Source organism: Psammomys obesus, unplaced genomic scaffold (assembly GCF_907164565.1).
Source record: "Psammomys obesus unplaced genomic scaffold, mPsaObe1.curated_primary_1811, whole genome shotgun sequence".
In the NCBI taxonomy this organism is placed as follows: Eukaryota; Metazoa; Chordata; class Mammalia; order Rodentia; family Muridae; genus Psammomys; species Psammomys obesus.
This window is the reverse complement of record NW_026591598.1, coordinates 5,718,357-5,735,330: the sequence shown is the minus strand read 5'-3', so window position 1 is coordinate 5,735,330 and position 16,974 is coordinate 5,718,357. Positions and strand designations below refer to the sequence as shown.

General features: G+C 49.2%; 1 protein-coding gene across 1 annotated transcript in view; it reads left to right on the top strand.

Annotated features, from left to right (window-relative positions):
• Tfap2e (transcription factor AP-2 epsilon) overlaps positions 1-16,974 on the top strand; it is a 20,695-nt gene that overhangs the window by 2,310 nt on the left and 1,411 nt on the right. Inside the window, exons 2-6 of the mRNA XM_055610966.1 lie at positions 1-175; positions 709-760; positions 13,293-13,515; positions 14,741-14,859; positions 15,605-15,746. Of these exons, the coding sequence (XP_055466941.1) occupies positions 1-175; positions 709-760; positions 13,293-13,515; positions 14,741-14,859; positions 15,605-15,746 (711 nt within the window). The remainder of the gene's footprint in view (positions 176-708; positions 761-13,292; positions 13,516-14,740; positions 14,860-15,604; positions 15,747-16,974) is intronic.

Genomic DNA, 16,974 nt, shown 5'->3' with positions numbered 1-16,974 from the left:
GGCGCCGCCCGCCCGCGCCCTGGGCCTCGACCCGCGCCGGGACTACGCCGCCGCCGCCGCCGCCGCCGCGGTGCCCCGACTCCTGCACAGCCTGGCCGACGGCGCGCACGGCCTGGCGGAGGCGCCCCTCGGTCTTCCGGGCCTGGCGGCGGCGCCCGGCCTGGAGGAGCTGCAGGTAAGACCGGAGGGGAGGCCCCCCGGGGTGGGACCGGATGTGCGATTTAGCATCCCGGCTGGACCCAAAAGGTGGCCGAAGCAGGAGTCTGGGACTCTCCTCCCAGCCCGCAACTTTCCACGGATGCCTCCGGACAGGGGCCCCCGCGTTGGGTGCTGCCCGGCCCAGAGTACTTGCGCCGTGCCTGAATGGCGACGGCCCGCGCTGAATCACTTCTGTCTCTCCCCACTGCGGGGTTGAGCCACGGTGGGCATCCATGCCCAGCCCCAGTGCGCCGGGGCAGCCCGGCCTGGGATTAGGAGAGGCGCAGCGGTTGTCTGTGTAAGGCAAGGCGATCACCCAGGCAGGGCTACAGCTTGGGCGCAGATGGTGCCGAGCCCAGGCGATTCCTGGTCACGCCCGGTAGCCGCCTCAGGCAGCCGGTGGTGCGCGTAGGGCGGAACAGACTTGGACGAGGGGTAGCCCGAACTTGGGAAGCGACAGCTGACTAGGTCCACGCTTGGGCCCTCGCTGCCACCCTCTTCTATTTGCAGGCGATAGATGACCCGGCAATGAGTCTCCTGGACCAATCCGTGATCAAGAAAGGTAAGGAGTGGTGTGCAGCTTCAGGGCAGAGCCAGGCGTGAGGGTGCAGGCCCTCCCTGGTGGTTGTTTCCCGTGCGTCGCCAGGCTCAGTGGCCTCGGTACATCCTTCCTCGCCTATTGGCAGTGGCGCTGGCTGGATGATTTTGCTCAGGAGTTTGCCGCCCGAGGTGGGTCCCGGCACCATCTAGGCTACAACTCCTTGGCCTCTCTTCTCGGGAGGGAGGGAGTCCTTGTGGATCGGGAGTCGATCTGCAGAACGAGTTAAACCACTTCCCTGTTTCCTAAGAAATGGGAATGGGAGCGCTGTTCCCACAGATTTTGTTCAATGGTTTCCACTTTATTGAGCTTCGACCTTTTGGAGCCTGGCAAATGCTTGCTTCACCTTTCTTCCCAGTAGAACCTGGATGGGGGCGAGGGGGGTTGGGGAGCTTGCATCTCCCCCACCTCCCAGAGCAGGGGATTTTCTTTCAAGTGAAGCCTCAAGTGAAGCATTTAAGATTACAGGACGTGACTGGTGTGTGATGGGCTCTGGGTTCCGGGTCAGGCCCGCTGACTCCGGAGGTGTCTGTGTTGCTGCTGAGCTCAGGGTCCTGTGCGGACTGGATGTTCCTTTTCTAGACAGCAGAGAGTTTCTCCGTGTCTGTTGTTGTGACTCTATTTGTGATTTCTATCTGTGTATGTTGGGACGTAGTTCTGGGTTTGGGGTTCTCCGTATACCTAACATGCGTCCTAGAATTTTGTCATTTGGTATTTGAGGTGTTCTAAGAATATAAGGGCCTCTCCTTGGTGAGTTTTGTTTTTTTTTTTTTTTTTTTTTTTTTTTTTTTTTTTTTTTTTTTTTTTTGCCTCCATACCTGTTTGTCTTTTTGAATCAGTAAAAAGGCAGGAGTGTGAGACACCCCTTGAGTAGATTTTCAGGCCTAACGACCAAGTTCTGACCATGCCAAGGAGAGGAGAGGTGAGAAAGAGGCAGATTAGACAGAAAGAGAGAGACCCAGGCCTTGGGCAAGCTCCGTAGATTTGGGGTGGGTGCCCAAAGGAATTCAGAGGCACACGGGAGCCTGTAGTGCCCGAGGGCAGGCGCACCTCCCGCAGGATTTGGCTGGAGCTGTTTTTCAAACAAGTGAATTCAAGCCCAGGCTGTTTGCCCTGCTTAGGCTCTCAGGGGAGGCTTGTGGTGGGAGTGGAGATGGTGGAAGGGGCTGGACTTCCAGGAACTAGAGCTAGGTATGGAGTTTGGGGCATGAGAGAACACACCTCCCAGAACTTGGGGAATCTGGGACAGTCACCAGAAGCTGGGAGCACAAGGGAAGATGCTGGGGACCCGCCGTGTAGCTCACCAGCGCTTTGCTATCAGCACTCTGTTGGTTTCCTGGAAGCTCTTGCTTTGACCTGGTAGAAGGGAAAGCTGGATCTGGAGTCTTCAATAACCTGCCCCTGGGCTTTTCGCAAACCCTCAGATCCTGGCTCCTGCGCAGGCTCAGGGGCAGGAAACCCAGGTTCACTGACTCCTAGAGAGTCCCAAACTCTGAGTCTTAGGAAGGAGCTCCGGGGTCTGAGTGCTTTAGGTCGTAGGTTCCCGGGGCCTGCCGGGCTGCCCAGATCCGGACGTGCACACCTGGGAGGCAGCAGTGGCTTGCTGGTCTGTGGCCACCAGACGCGAGCTGAGGCGCCCACAGAAACTAAATCAGACTGAGGGGAGTCACAGCCTGAGGCCCTGCAGCAACCGCGAGAAGGTGAGGAGGGAGGAAACAGACCCGGGACAATCCGCGGAAGGAAGAGCTTGGATCCGCGGCGAGCTCGGCCGTCTGGCGCCCAGCGGGGCTGTGAGAGAGAGTGAGAGAGAGAGAGAGAGAGAGAGAGAGAGAGAGAGAGAGAGAGAGAGAGAGAGAGAAGGGGGTCGTTGCCCCGGGACAGCGGGCTCCCACGGTCCACCCCAAGAGGAGCGGCTTCGGCGAGGCAGGCAGCGCTACCACCAGATCCCATTCCCCAGGGGAGCCCCGCGACGCCCAGTCTGGTTTTGGTTTTGCCGGGTTCTCCACGGTGAGCGCGGGACCTGGCTTCGCTGCTTGGGCGGCCATCGGCGGCGGGTCAGCACCGGCGCTGGTCCTCGGGCCCTTCCCGCGAGGCCGGGTGGTTTCCGAAGACCCTGGACGCTGTTCTGCGCGGTGAGCAATCGCCCACCGCTCGGTCTCCGAGTCCCGAAGCCTCCCGGCGCGAAGGGACCCTGCAACCTTGCGACCCCCGCCCCCCCCCCCCCCCGCAGAAGCCGTCCTCCTCCTGGGGATGGAGGGAAGCCTCCCGCGTGCATCTCACCAGGGTTTCGGGGCACTGGCGCCTGCACAGTCTCCCAAGCCAGATCTCGGCGGCCCACAGGCCCTCGTCCCGGAGGGGAAGGAGGTAGGGCGCCTCCGCCGGCCCCTCCCCTGCGCCGCGACTTCTCGGTCAGCCCGCGGCCGCTACCGCGAGGAAACCCGAGGGCGAAGGAGTAGCGCTCGATTTTGGGCGCCCAGAGGGGACTCGGGGGAGATGGCGCTGTGCCCGCCTGTTCAGGGCGTCTTAGGCGCGCACAGGGGAGGCGGCCCGCTCCCGAGGCTGGAGGCCTCCCGAAGGACAGGCTTCTGCAGGGGGCTCAGTGGGCGTCTGTAAAGGAGTGCCGGGTTTTGAAGTCTGAGCGCACCGGGACAGTTACTCCGTCGCACTAAGCACAGACTGCACAAGCGCCTGGGGGGGGGGGGGGGGGACGCTGTGAAGGTTAAAAATGGGGCGATGTGGAGATTAGAGATGAGATACGGCTGGGTTTTAGGTTAGAGACGAGCTGGAGAAGAGAGGTTTGGGGGTGAGACTGGAGAGACATCCGTCCCTACTTCCGGAAGACAGTTGCTGGGGGCCTGACTGGGTCTCAAGGGCTCTCCCGAATAAAGATGGAAGGAAGCAGACACCCTCCCCTCTGCTCTCTTCAGCTCTGGGGAAGGTTCAGAAGTGAGGCTAGGGGCTGGGCCCGGCAGTACAGGCCTCGAGAGGAGGGAGGGGAGCACCCGGCTCCCTAATGGGGTGTTTAAAAGCCTACTAACCAATCAAGACGAGTAAAATATTTTAATTTTTTGATAGTTTCACGTATGTATATAACGACCGGGTGCGCTGGTGCACGCCTGTAATCCCAGCACTCAGGGAGATAGAGGCAGGAGGATCTGTGTGAGTTCGAGGCCAGCCTAATCTACAAGGCGAGTCAGGATAGGCAGGGCTACAGAGAGAAACCCTGTCACTAAAAACCAAACCAAACCAAACCAAAATACATGAAGGTAATGAATTTCTCTCACCCCCCTCCCACTCCTGCTGAAACCTTTCTCTCCCAAACACCCCGTCTTACTTCCGGTCTCTCCTTTCCTCTCTTTTCTACTCGGTTCAGTGATGATTGCCTGCGGGAGCGTACGTGTAGTGTGTTATCTTCGCACCGCTGCTATACCGCTGCCCAGCAACCATTCACTACCCATAGTCCTTGAGACGACAGATGTGGGTTTGTAACTCGCGGGCCCCTCCTACCTTTGTAAAAGCACTTTTATTTTTTACATTTTTATCCTTTTCTGCATGGATGTGTAGGTGAGTGTGAAAGGACAACTTACAGGAGGAGCATCTCTCCTTCTGTCTTCATGTGGGTTTCAGGGAGCAAACTCAGGCGCTCAGGCTGGACAACAAGCACCTTTATCTGCTGAGCCATCTCCCGGGCCCCATAAGTAGTATCTGAATATGTTATTTAAAAATTGAGACTAGTGGGGCGGTGGTGGCTCACACTTTTAATCCCAGCAATCAGGAAGCAGAGGCAGGGGGAATCTCTTGAGTTCTAGGCCAGCCTGGTCTACAGAAGTGAGTTCCAGGACAGCCAGGGCTACACAAAAAACTGTTTCTCAAAACAATTAATAATAATAATAATAATAATAATAATAATAATAATAATAATTGAGAATAATGGAAACAGATCCATGATGAACTATTCAGTTTTCATGTAAAGTTAGAATCTAGCCCAGCATTTCCACAGCTCTTCTTCATTTGCCTGCTAGGAATTTCACCCCATAAGGAAACGGAAAGAAACATTGCCTATATAGAAATAATTTTAAATTTACTCAAGGATAACAGGGGCCATGGAGTATGTGAGGATTTAAGGTGTGTGCCTTTATCACCCAGGCCAATTAAATGGTTTTCATTTTATTTATCGATCTTTCTGTCTGTCTATCTAGTGTCTGTAAGGTCAGAGAACAGCTTGTGGAAGTTGGTCCTCTCCTTCCGCCATGTGAGTTAAAGGGATCACATCCAGGTCACCAGGAGCAGTGGCAAACACCTTCCTCCTGAGCTACTTACCTCTGATTTAATGGGTTTTAATAAATGTATAGAATAGTATGACCGCTACCACCCTCCCTCTGAGACATCTGTTACCCTTGAAGTTCCTTCATTCCTATCTGTAGTAATCTGTAGTTAATCTTCATTCTTGCCTCAAGCCTTATGCAATGCTTGATCTGCTTTTGTTCCATAAATTTGCATTGCACATTCAGGACCTGCCCTATAGAGAGGAAACTATACAGACCTTTGCATCTAGGTTCTTTTAGCAAATGTTTTTAGGGTTTGTCTCAACTCTAACATCTGTCAGTTATTGGGTTTGGTTTTTTGTTTGGGTTTTTATATACTATTGCCCTGAATGGCTTTCATTTTAACCTTCTTTTGGGGGACTGGAAAGATGACCCAGTTGTTGAGACCTCTTGCAGAAGTCCAGAGTGTGATTCTGCACAGCCAACCGTAATTCCAATTCCAAGGCATCCAAAGTCCTCTTCAGACTCCCTCAGCACCAGGCACGCAGGTGGTACACATACTTGCATGTAAGCAAAACATTCATTCACAAAAGAAGTTAAACAAGCCAGGCATGGTGGCACATACCTTTGATTCCAGCACTTAGGAGACAGAGACAGTGGATCTCTGTGAATTTGAGGCCAGCCTGGTCTACATAGTGAGTTCCAGCACAGCCAGGGCTACAAAGTGAGACCTTATCTAGAAAAAAACAAAACAAGGCTGGAGAGATGGCTCAGTGGTTAGGAGCACTGACTGTTCTTCCAGAAGACCCAAGTTCAATTCCCAGCACCCACATGGCGGCTTACAACTGTCAGTAATGTCAGTTCCAGGGGATCTGACAGATCCTCACACAGACAAAATGTCAATGCACATAAAAATCAATAGATTTTTTTTTAAAAGAAAAAAAAAAAAAAACCAACCAACTAACCAATCAAACAACAATCCAAGAAGTTTAAATAATTAAACCTTCTTTTTAAAGATTTAATTATTGATGTGTATGAATGTTTTTCTTGCATGTGTATGCCTGTGGAGGTCATAAGGTATAGGATCCCCTGGAATTGGAGAAATGAATGGTTGTCAGCCACCATCCTAGGACCTGGGGATCAAACACCAGACCTCTGTAAGAATAGCAAGTATTCCAAAACACTGAGCTCTCTCTCTAACCCCTGATAGATTTTTCTTCTTTGGTGAGGTGCTCTGAGTCAAATCCCCTTTTTGTTTGTTATAAATTATGGTGCTATAGACATTCATACATGTGCCTTTGTGTAGACATGATTTTCCTGCTCTTGGGGAAATTCCTAGGAATGAAATTGCTGTACTATGTGGTCCATTTTATTTATTGTCAGGTGACTGTGCATGTGTGTGTGTGTGTTTGTGTACGTGTGCACGCACATTGTGGGAGCACAGTTAGAGGAGAATTTTCTGCAACTGAAAAGTCCTTTCCCTATGTTGGCACTGGGGATTAAACTCAGGTCCTTATGTTCAGCGGAGAGTGCCTTTTATCCATTGAGCCTTCTCTTGAGCCCCTGGTCCACTTCTGTTTGTTAAGAAACTCCCAAAAAGTGGAGTCCATCTAAGGAAGGATAGAAGGGAGAGGGGATGGGGTAGAGAGAAGGAAGGAGGGAGAGGAAGGCTCAGGCATTTTCTGAAGTTGTTGAGCTATTTTACATTCCTACTAGGCATGTGTGGGTGCTGCAGTTTCTCCACACCCTCACACCTCATATTGTCTTCTGTGTTATAGCCGTCTAATGTCTCCATAGTGCTTTAATTTGTGTTTTCCTGATGACTAATGATGTTGAACATTTTTTCACCTGTTTATTGACCAGTTATCTTATTCTTTGTTTGTTTTTTTCCAGACAGGGTTTCTCTTTGTAGCCCTAGCTGTCTTGAAACTCGCTCTGTAGACCAGGCTAGCTTTTTTCTGCCTACTTCTGCCTCCCGAGTGCTGGGATTAAAGACATGCACCACCACCATCTAGCTAGTTACCTTATTCTGTATATATATAACTATCTTCCTATAGATAGATAGATAGATATATTCCAATCTATGATTTTTCCCTTTCTTTTCCCTTCTTCCTCCTCTTTTATTTTTTATTTTTTTATTTTGGAGCTTGAGTTCAAGGTCTTGTATACTCAGCCAAAGCTCTGTGACAAGGCTGAATGTTCTTCCCTGGGCCTTTGGTTCATTTAAGATTTATTACACGTATATGTATGTGTATGCATATGTGTGTATCTATACACAAATGCTGGTGACCCTGAAGGCCAGAGGCATTAGATTTCCTAAGCCAAAGTTACAGGCAGCTGTGAGACAACCAATATGGCGCTCGGAATCAAATCCTGGCCTTCTGGAAAAGCAGTGTATCCTCTTAACATATGAGCTGTCTCTCCGGTCCCAAAGACCTAGGTTTGTGTTGTTGCTGTTGTTGTTTTGAAACAGAGTTTCTCTATTTGCTTAATTTGAGGTACCAAACTTTAGAATTTTAATGATATCCAATTTATAACTGTTTACTCTTATATGCTGTATTTTGGGTTATTGTAGCGAGGAATTCTTTGCTTACCTAAAAGTCTTGAAAATTTTTGTTCTATATTTTCTTCCAGAAGTATTGTAACTTTAGCATACTTTCTAGAAGAGTGTTGCAATCCTAACACTCAGTAGCCAGACCATGCCTACTTCTTGGATGAAAGATTTGGATGGGTATGTCTTGTCTAACAGGTTGAGTAACTAGGAGCCCTTGTATTGCTGAGGTGTGTGTGTGTGTGTGTGTGTGTGTGTGTGTGTGTGTGTGTGTGTATGTGTATGTGTGTGTTAGGAATAAATGAATGGCTTCATTAATTCATGCATGACTGAGGAACACCAGGGTTAGAGTATAGAGTACTTTGCCTTTAGGAGTCATTGTGCTAGTGTCTGACTTGTGGGTATGGGAGACAAACAGCAAGTCATGTGCAGTCTCACCCTTGTGGCTATACCTATGCTGACAGCATATTGACTTTTAGTTTGTTTTTGTTTTGTTTTGTTTTGTTTCATTTGAGACATGGTTGTACTATATAACTCTGGCTGGCCTTGAACTCACAGATATCAGCTTGCTTCTGCCTCCTGAGTGCTGGGATCAAAGGCATGCGCCACTATGCCCAGCAGGGCACACTGTTCTTGTGCACAGTTGTTTTGTAACAAATGTTAAGTGCTCCAGAAAGCCTTGTTCTTTCTCCCAGCTCACAGGGCCTGGCCTTAGGAGATACCTGGCTTAAATAACAGCTGTGTGGAAGAGAAAAATTCCAGCCTTCTGGCTCTCCTGACACCTCCCTCTGGCTAGTAGTCTTGGAGGGAGGACAGAGGTCAGATGACAACTTTTGGGAGTCAGTTCTTACATTCTGCCTTCTTGAGACTCTCTGGTTTCTTCTTTCTTTCTCTTTGTTTGTTTGTTTTGTATTTTCAAGACGGTCTCACTATGTAACTCTGGCTGTCCTGGAACCCATTAGGTAGACCAAGCTGGCCTTGAACTCACGATGATTCACTTGCCTCTGCTTCCCAAGGCCTGGTTTCTGCTGCTTCACAGCAAACTCCAAGTTAGCTGGCCCATAAGCTTCCAGCTGATTCTTCTAGTTAGCCATTAGGGTGCTGAGAGTACAGATGTGTGCTACTGCATCCAGGTCTTTCCATAGGCTCTGAGAATCAAACTCAGGTCATCAGACTTGTACCAAAACCACTTTTATCCACTGAGCCATCTTGCCAGGCTACAGTTTTCATTTTTTTAAAAAATATTTATTTATTTATTATGCATACAGTGTTCTCCCTGCATGTGTGCCTGTACACCAGAAGAGGGCACCAGATCTCACTACAGATGGTTATGAGCCACCATGTGGTTGCTGGGAATTGAACTCAGGACCTTTGGAAGAACAGCCAGTGCGCTTAACCACTGAGCCATCTCTCCAGGCCCCAGTTGTTTTTTTGTTTTTTGTTTTTTGTTTTTTTAAAGTCAAGCTTGATGTTCAAAATATAGAACAATGTTCACTTCCATGACAAACATATATGTGGTCACGAGAGCACTAAAGCAATCAAGCTACAGAATAGCTCTATTACCCCAGGTCCTCTCAGGACAGACGATAGAGGTGGCAAGATACTCTCTCTCTCTCTCTCTCTCTGTCTGTCTGGAGGCGTGGAGAGTGGGACACCAGGACAAGGGTTCCCCACTTGCATGTCCTTCCTCATTCTGGAAGATGGTCGAGATCAGGTGAGCACAGGGACAGAGTAGCTCTGCTTTCATCTACAACTTTGAAATCCTGTTCATTGTTGATTTTGCTTTTCTTTTTCATCATAGGTGATCATGTTCACTTTTATTTTAAAGATTATCAGGACCACAGGTGTAGCGGCATATGCCTTTAGTCTCAGCACTCAGAGGCAGGTGGATCTCTGTAATTTCAAGATCATCCTGGTCTACATATCAAGTTCCAGACCATCTAGTACGGTGAGACCCTGCCTCAGAAAATAAATCATCAGGAGCCAGGGAGATGGCTCAGCAGGTAAAGGTGCTACTACTAAACCTGCTGACTTGAGTTGGATCCCTAGGGAGGAGAGAAGCAGCTCCTGAAAGTTGTCCTCTGACCTCTACACACATGTAAGTGCACACAATAAACAAAGATGTAAAACACTAGCCAGGTGTTTTCCTATGTATTACATAGGGAACCAAGTGATTTAGTAAGACCCTTTTCTAAACAAACAAACAAACAAACAAACAAATAAATAAATGGATGAGTGGGAATATAGGACAGTGGCAACATGTTTGCTTAGCATTTGTGGGGGCCTGGGTTAGACCTTCAAGACTTGGGGTGGAAAACATCTGCATGGTGGCCATCGTCCTCCCAGTTCCAGTTCCAAGAGCACCTTTTCCACACACATTTTTTCCACATTCACTTACGGCCACCTGGGCCAAGGCCAAGCTCCCATAGACTCCTCGTTAGTAGGGAGATAGCTGTGGAAACAGACAAGAGCACTGACAGCTGTGGGGATGGGGACAGGTATGCAAGGGGCTGACATGGGGGAGGGGGAGGCAGGAAACGCTGCCTACAAGATGGCGGGGAGACTGGGGCAGAGGAAGGTAGGACCTAGACAGAGTAAAGTAGGGGCTGTGTCCTGGGGAGCAGGCTCTGGGCAGGTGCCTGCTCGGGAGAAGGGCTCTCCTGATGCCACCTCTTGTTACTGGCTATGTTGCATGTGGGGATAACTTATGTAGTCACCTTTTGAAGTCCAGAGCTGTGCCATCCACTGTGGCGGCCCACTAGTCACAAAGCTGTGGGTGTTTGAAAAGTGACTGGTCTAAATGGGGGCAGGCTGTATGTATAAACTGCATATTAGATTTTGAAGACTAAGTACAAAGAAAGAATATAATATATCTCATCAATTATTTTTAAAATATTGATTACACATTGAAATGACTATAGTTCTGATTAGGATAAATAAAATGTTGAGCCCTTATATACTATTTACCATATTGAAATTAGTCTCGTATCTTATTTATTTATTTATTTATTTATTTATTTATTCATTTGTTTGTTTATTTAGAGACAGGGTCTCACTCTGTGTCACTGGCTAGCCCAGATCTCACAGAGACCCACTTGTCTGCCTCTGCCTCCTGAATGCTGGGATTAAAGGTGCGTGCTTCCTCACCTGGTTGTCTTCTTCTTCCTCCTCCTCCTCTTCCTCCTCTTCCTTCTTTCTTCTTCTTCCTTCTTCTTTTTGAGATAGGATTTCTCTGTGTAGCCTAGGCTGTCCTGGACTTGCTTTGTAGACCAGGCTGGTCTTGAATTCACAGTGATCTGCCTGCTTCTGCCTCGTAGAGTTCTGGGATTACAGGTGTGTGCCACCATGCCCAGCCTTCATTTTCTTCTTTTTAAAGATTTATTTTTATTTATGTGTATGAGTGTTTACCTGCCTGTATATACAAGTACCACATGAATGCAATGTCTAAGGAGGCCACAAAAGGACATTGGATCCTATGCAATTGGAGTTACAGATGGTTGTGAACCATCATGTGGGTGCTGGAAAATGAACCCAGGTCCTCTGCAAGAGCGGCCCATGCTTTTATCCACTGAGCCATCTCTCTAGCACCTCTTTACTTTGTTTGTTTGTTTGTTTGTTTGTTTTTCAAGTCAGGATTTCTTTGTCTAGCCCTAGCCATATTGGAACTCACTCTATAGATCAGGCTGACCTTGAACTCAGAGATCCCTCTGCCTTCTTTATTAGAATTAAAGGTGTGTTTAATCCACCACTGCCTTGCTCATTACTTTTTAATGCTGTAGCCTAAATTATGTTTCTAGGTGCCAGTTTTTAGTCTAGAGCCTAATAGACAAACGAGGACCAGGCAGGATCTAGAAAAGGAGGCAGGAGCCAAGACACTAAGGAGGATGAAGGAGGAAAAGATGTATCAGGGATATGACCTTTGGGAGCAGTGGCCAGAGTCCATGGCCCACTTTGGCTCAGTAGATGATGTCATCCTGACCTCTGAACTTCCAGCCTCTTCCTTGTAATCTGGGTATATGGAGAACAGTGCTGCTCCACAGAGCTGCCCGTGAGGAGCTTGCGGAGTGTAACTGGCACTCATTGATAGCATCATCCTATCTGGCTATGCACTAGGATTTGGTTCTCAGGGGGCTGATCAGGCACTGGTGGGCTGCAGACTGTGGAGGGATCCATGTTTCAGAAAGACCCTCTAGACTAGGGCAGGGGACCAGAGCAAAGGCTGCACAGAAATTCAGTCAAAGAGTGTCTATGTACATGAGAGAGTGGCCTGCTTCTCAGTCAGGTTAAAAATGAAAGCCATAGGACAAGGTTCTGTATAGCATGTGGCAGGCAAGAGAAGGCCAGGAGCATTACAGACGTTTCTGACTGAGCGATCAGGTAGGGAAAGGCTCAGTGGGACTGTGCCAGCCCTGAACCTTGGGATCAGGTTCTTTTTCATCTCTGTTCTTGGGGCCTAGGTGTTCTTGTTATGAGGATGCGGGGAAAGTGCTTTCTGAACAATGAAAAGGCCAAGAGAACTGCTTTTGAGACACTGGTCCCGGGTTTGCTACTAGTTCGATCTGCCACCTAGAGGATCTCAGGCCCACTATTTCACCTTTCTGGGCTTCAGTCTCCCTGCCTGCAGAATGGGAACAAGGGTAGCACTGATGCATCATGGGTTGTCCTGCAGGTTTGAGGGGTGACGTCTAATCTGTATGCACACAGCAGTGAGTGCTCAGTACTCCAGTCCAGACTCCCCATTGATTTTCACACCCACCACACACAGGCCTTCTCTACCAAGGCCTTCTTTCCCTGAATGAGAGAACCAATAGACCTCCAAAACAGCAAGCACCTGGCTCCTTCCTTCCTCTGCCCTTAAGAAGGAAGATGGAGGCGAGGTGTGGTGTCACATGCCTTTACTCCCAACATTCGGGAGACAGAGGCATCCTGGTCTACAAAGCAAGTCCAGGGCAGCGTAGGCTACACAGAGAAACCCTGGCTTGGAAGAGAAAGAGAGAGAGAGAGAGAGAGAGAGAGAGAGAGAGAGAGAGAAAACTGAATGGAGTCGCTGCATGAAGAACTTTTCTGAGCTGAGAATTTAGAAAATCCTGATTCCTTTCCTTGCCTCACACAGAGACTGATTAGGAGAGGGGCTTAGGGGCTTATAGATCCTTAGTACCTGTCTTCTAGACCTGGCAGCAAGGGGAAAGGCTGGAGGCTTAATAGGACCTAAACTCCTATTTCCAACATGCAGGATTCCAAAATCCCCAGGATGGAAGGGTGAAAACCAAAGTAGAAAGGGGACTTGGGAATCTGGGTGATTTCCCAGACCCTGTCACAGTGACCCAGGAATCCCACCTCAGACTCCATTTCCTCGTGTCCAGCAACTTTTCGGATGGGGCCAACACCTGGCTGATGTTAAGCTTTCAGAGGAACCAGCAGGGCTCAGGAAGGGGATCCCAGGGCAAGAACCAGACAACTCTGGTACTTGGGCCTGTCACTTCCACCTCACGGTGCCTCGATTTCTCCCTTTGTAAAGCAGGGATAATAGAACCTTCCCTCTGGAAAGTGTTGGGATCACTCAACCACACACACACAGCTGGTGAGTCAACCCGCCAGCACCACGGCTGACTGATGGCTGTCCTGTGGTCGCTGGCTCAGTGTCCCCTCCCCTCTCTCTTCCCTTGCTTCTGCTCCACAGTCCCCATTCCCTCCAAAGCTGGCAGCCTCTCCACCCTCTCACTGGCCAAAGACAGCCTGGTTGGCGGTGTCAGCAACCCCAGTGAGATCTTCTGCTCCGTGCCCGGCCGGCTGTCATTGCTCAGCTCAACATCCAAGTACAAGGTGACCGTGGGGGAGGTGCAGCGGCGACTCTCACCTCCCGAGTGCCTCAACGCCTCCCTCCTGGGGGGTGTCCTCCGAAGGTAGGAAAGCCAGCCCACAATCCTACACAGCACCCCAGCCAATATTTTTATTCTCTTCAGACCTTCTCATGGCATCAGAGAAAGGATCAGCCTCACCCCAGGTCCCAACATTATCTCTACCTCAGTTTCTGATAGAGCAGTGAACAGGGGCTCAGGATTGTACATGGTCTGGAGACAGTCCCAGGGACAAAGAAAGAAGTGTGGATACAAAGAAAAAGACTCACCCACACTAAGCTGGGCCAACAGGGTTGGTTTTGGGAAGGGTGGACCTTCCCTTCCCTCTTCCCCACAGCAGCACAGGCCTCACTGGTGTGAGTTTGGGGTGAGCAGCACGGTGGGCCATGTTTTTCTCTCTGCATGCTCTTGCAGCTGGGACGGGGATCTGCTTCAGAGAGAAGGTGTAATGATCTAAGGACTGCATGTGTATGTGTGTTAGGGGATGGCCCTAACACGATGTGAGGTTCCGCGTTAGTTGGGAATGTGTGGCCCATGGTGGGTCCTCTGCATGCCCATCTGCAGCCAGCTGTTTTTTTGTTTCCTTTACTCTTCTCTCATACATGTTTTTCTTTCTTTCTATGCAGCTCGTGGTTTACATGTGTGTACCTCTGTGGGAGGGGCACGTTTGTGGAGTTAGAGGGATATCTTCTTACTCTTGGTCTCTGTACATTCTGTAGGGACCTGTGTTGAATCCCTAGGATTCTGCACACATCTCTGGGACCCTGATAGGTGTGCACATGTGTCTATGTTTTTTGGTGTCTATATCTGTGTCTCTAATGTAATATGTGTCTCCATATTCTTGGAGACACTGAAGGTGGTTTCATCTGTGCATATGTGACTTGGCATATAGTTGTGTCTCCTCGTGTTTGTCATCCCTGTGTTTCTACATGCAGTTTTATGTATGTGCTAAGGTGGGGAAAAGCACCCTCTGATGCTCCCTTGTCCTGCCTACCCTGGGCTGCCCCTGCTATTGAGAGAACAGGGGAGGAATGAAGGACTCCTACAGCGCGGTGCTGTTTCTGACCCAATCTTGACTGTGCTAGAGTGAGGTCAGGAAAAGGCTGGGATTTTTCTCAGAGACACCCCCCCAAACAAGGCTACACCCAGGCCTTAGCAGGGTCAAGGAACAAGGAGCAAGAAATAGAGGTCAAGGAAGGTCTTTTGGGAGTCACTGAGCCTACAGGCGTCTCTTGTCTCCATAGCTGTGTGTATGTCTCTGTATGTTAAGGGCCAAGTCCAAGAATGGGGGCCGGTGTCTTCGGGAACGGCTGGAGAAGATTGGGCTCAACCTGCCAGCTGGCCGTCGGAAGGCAGCCAACGTGACTCTGCTGACCTCGCTGGTGGAAGGTAAGGCCTATGTACTCACGTGACTGTGAGGGGACATGTCCTCTGGTAAGACTTCCTAATGTAGGAGGGTATCACCTAGTCACGTCTGTATCCTGTATCCGAGCATGCACTCTGTGTCGGTATGTAGGAGTATGTGCATGTGATGCATGTGGGCATTCGGCACATCTGAGGATTTAGCCACCCATGGTTCAAAACAGTTGAAAAAGCTGCACCTATGCACACATGCAGACATTTCTGGTCATTATTATCAACAACGCAACTATCCGCAGCAACTATATAGCATTAGGTATTTACCAAGAGACAATTGGTAATCTACAGGGGAATGCATGTAGGTTTATATGCAAAAAGCATGCCATTTTGTGTAAGGGATTTCATACCACATATTTTGGTATTTGTGGGAAATTCTGAAACTAATCCTTTTTGTTTATGTGTCTGTACATACATGTGCACATGAGCTACTTGAGGTGGGGGAGGGAGACTGGCCAGTATTTCGACATGGTAAGTAGGTGGTGGTAGGGTGCATCCCTCTTCCCTGGAGGTTGGTGACTCTGGACTTTGGCTCTGGGACATACTTTGGTCCCAGTTCCATCTTTGAGCTGAGGGTGATGGAAGTGAAGCTGGAACTGAGAAGAGAAACCAGAGAGGGCATCTCCAGAGGCAGGGTGCGCTTTGACCGGGGAATAAGGAGTTCAAAGCTGGGCTCTGGTCTCAGAAGTACCCCTAGAAACATCTCCTCTTTCCCCAGGAGAAGCTGTGCACCTGGCTCGGGACTTTGGTTATGTTTGTGAGACCGAGTTTCCAGCTAAGGCAGCTGCTGAGTACCTCTGCCGACAGCATGCTGACCCTGGGGAACTGCATAGCCGCAAGAGCATGCTGCTGGCTGCCAAGTGAGTAAGGGCACTGTGCATAGCAAACACGGACGCAGTGCAGATATACACATCAGACCTGGGTACATCAGACACTACTTTTGACCACATAGATGTTCACACAGCACACGTGGCACCATACATAGCAGCTAGATTCTTTGTGCACATGGGAACAGTTGTACATGGCATGCGGGCACATATGGGTAGATTCTTTAGGTATCATGTTCATCTCATCTAGACTTTCATGGATACTCCCACAAGCCCCCAAGGGCGTACACGAACACCATGTGAACATATCTATTATATACACACATTGAGAGTGTCATATATAGGCTCACAACATGTGGGTGCTACAGTCACACAAGTCCATGGTGTGACCAGCCCAGGCCCTCGCGTGAGTCCAAGGCTCCCAACAAGGGTTACTCTGCTTCTCTGACCTTTCTCCTCCAGATCTCAGGCCACCCCTCTCTGCAGGTCCCATTCACCTCCCTCACCACCAACCGCAGGCTGCCGCATCAGGTCTTCTCATCTTACCTGAGCCTTCACGGGAACCCTCTGTTCTCTGTTAAACCTACCAGTTCCTAATGGCTCCCACTGCTATTGCATTATCATTAAACCAGGCTCTTCAAGATTGCCTCAGAGCCTGTTTAGCAAACCGGCATCTCACTAAAGTGTACCATTAGTCCATTTGGGCAGCTAGAATAAAATACCCGAAGCGGATCCTGGTTCTTGAGACTGTTACAGATCAAGGCAGCTTCTGTGTCTGGTGAGGGCCTGCTTTCTAACATACAGACAGCATTTGGCTGCTGCTGTGTTCTCCACATGGTAAAAGGAGCAGGGAGTCTCTCTGGCCTTCTTTATAAAGGTACTAACAGCATGGGTAACAGTGGTGCTCAACAGATCAGATATCCTGAATATCAAATATTTATGTCACAATCCGTAACAGTAGCAGAATTACAGTTATAAAGTAGCATGGAATAATTGGGGGGGGGGTATCACAACACGAGGAACTATGTATTAAAGGGTAGCAGCATTAGGAAGGTTGAGAACTACTGATCTACAGGGTTCTTCCCCATGATAGTCACCTCCCAAAGACCCTATCTTCATATCTCAGAAAAGATTTTAGTATCTAAATTTTGGAAGGCTACAAACATTCATTTGGAAGGTAACATTGAGAGGAAAACAACAACAGAGAGGAAGGAAAGGAAAGGAAAGGAAAGGAAAGGAAAGGAAAGGAAAGGAAAGGAAA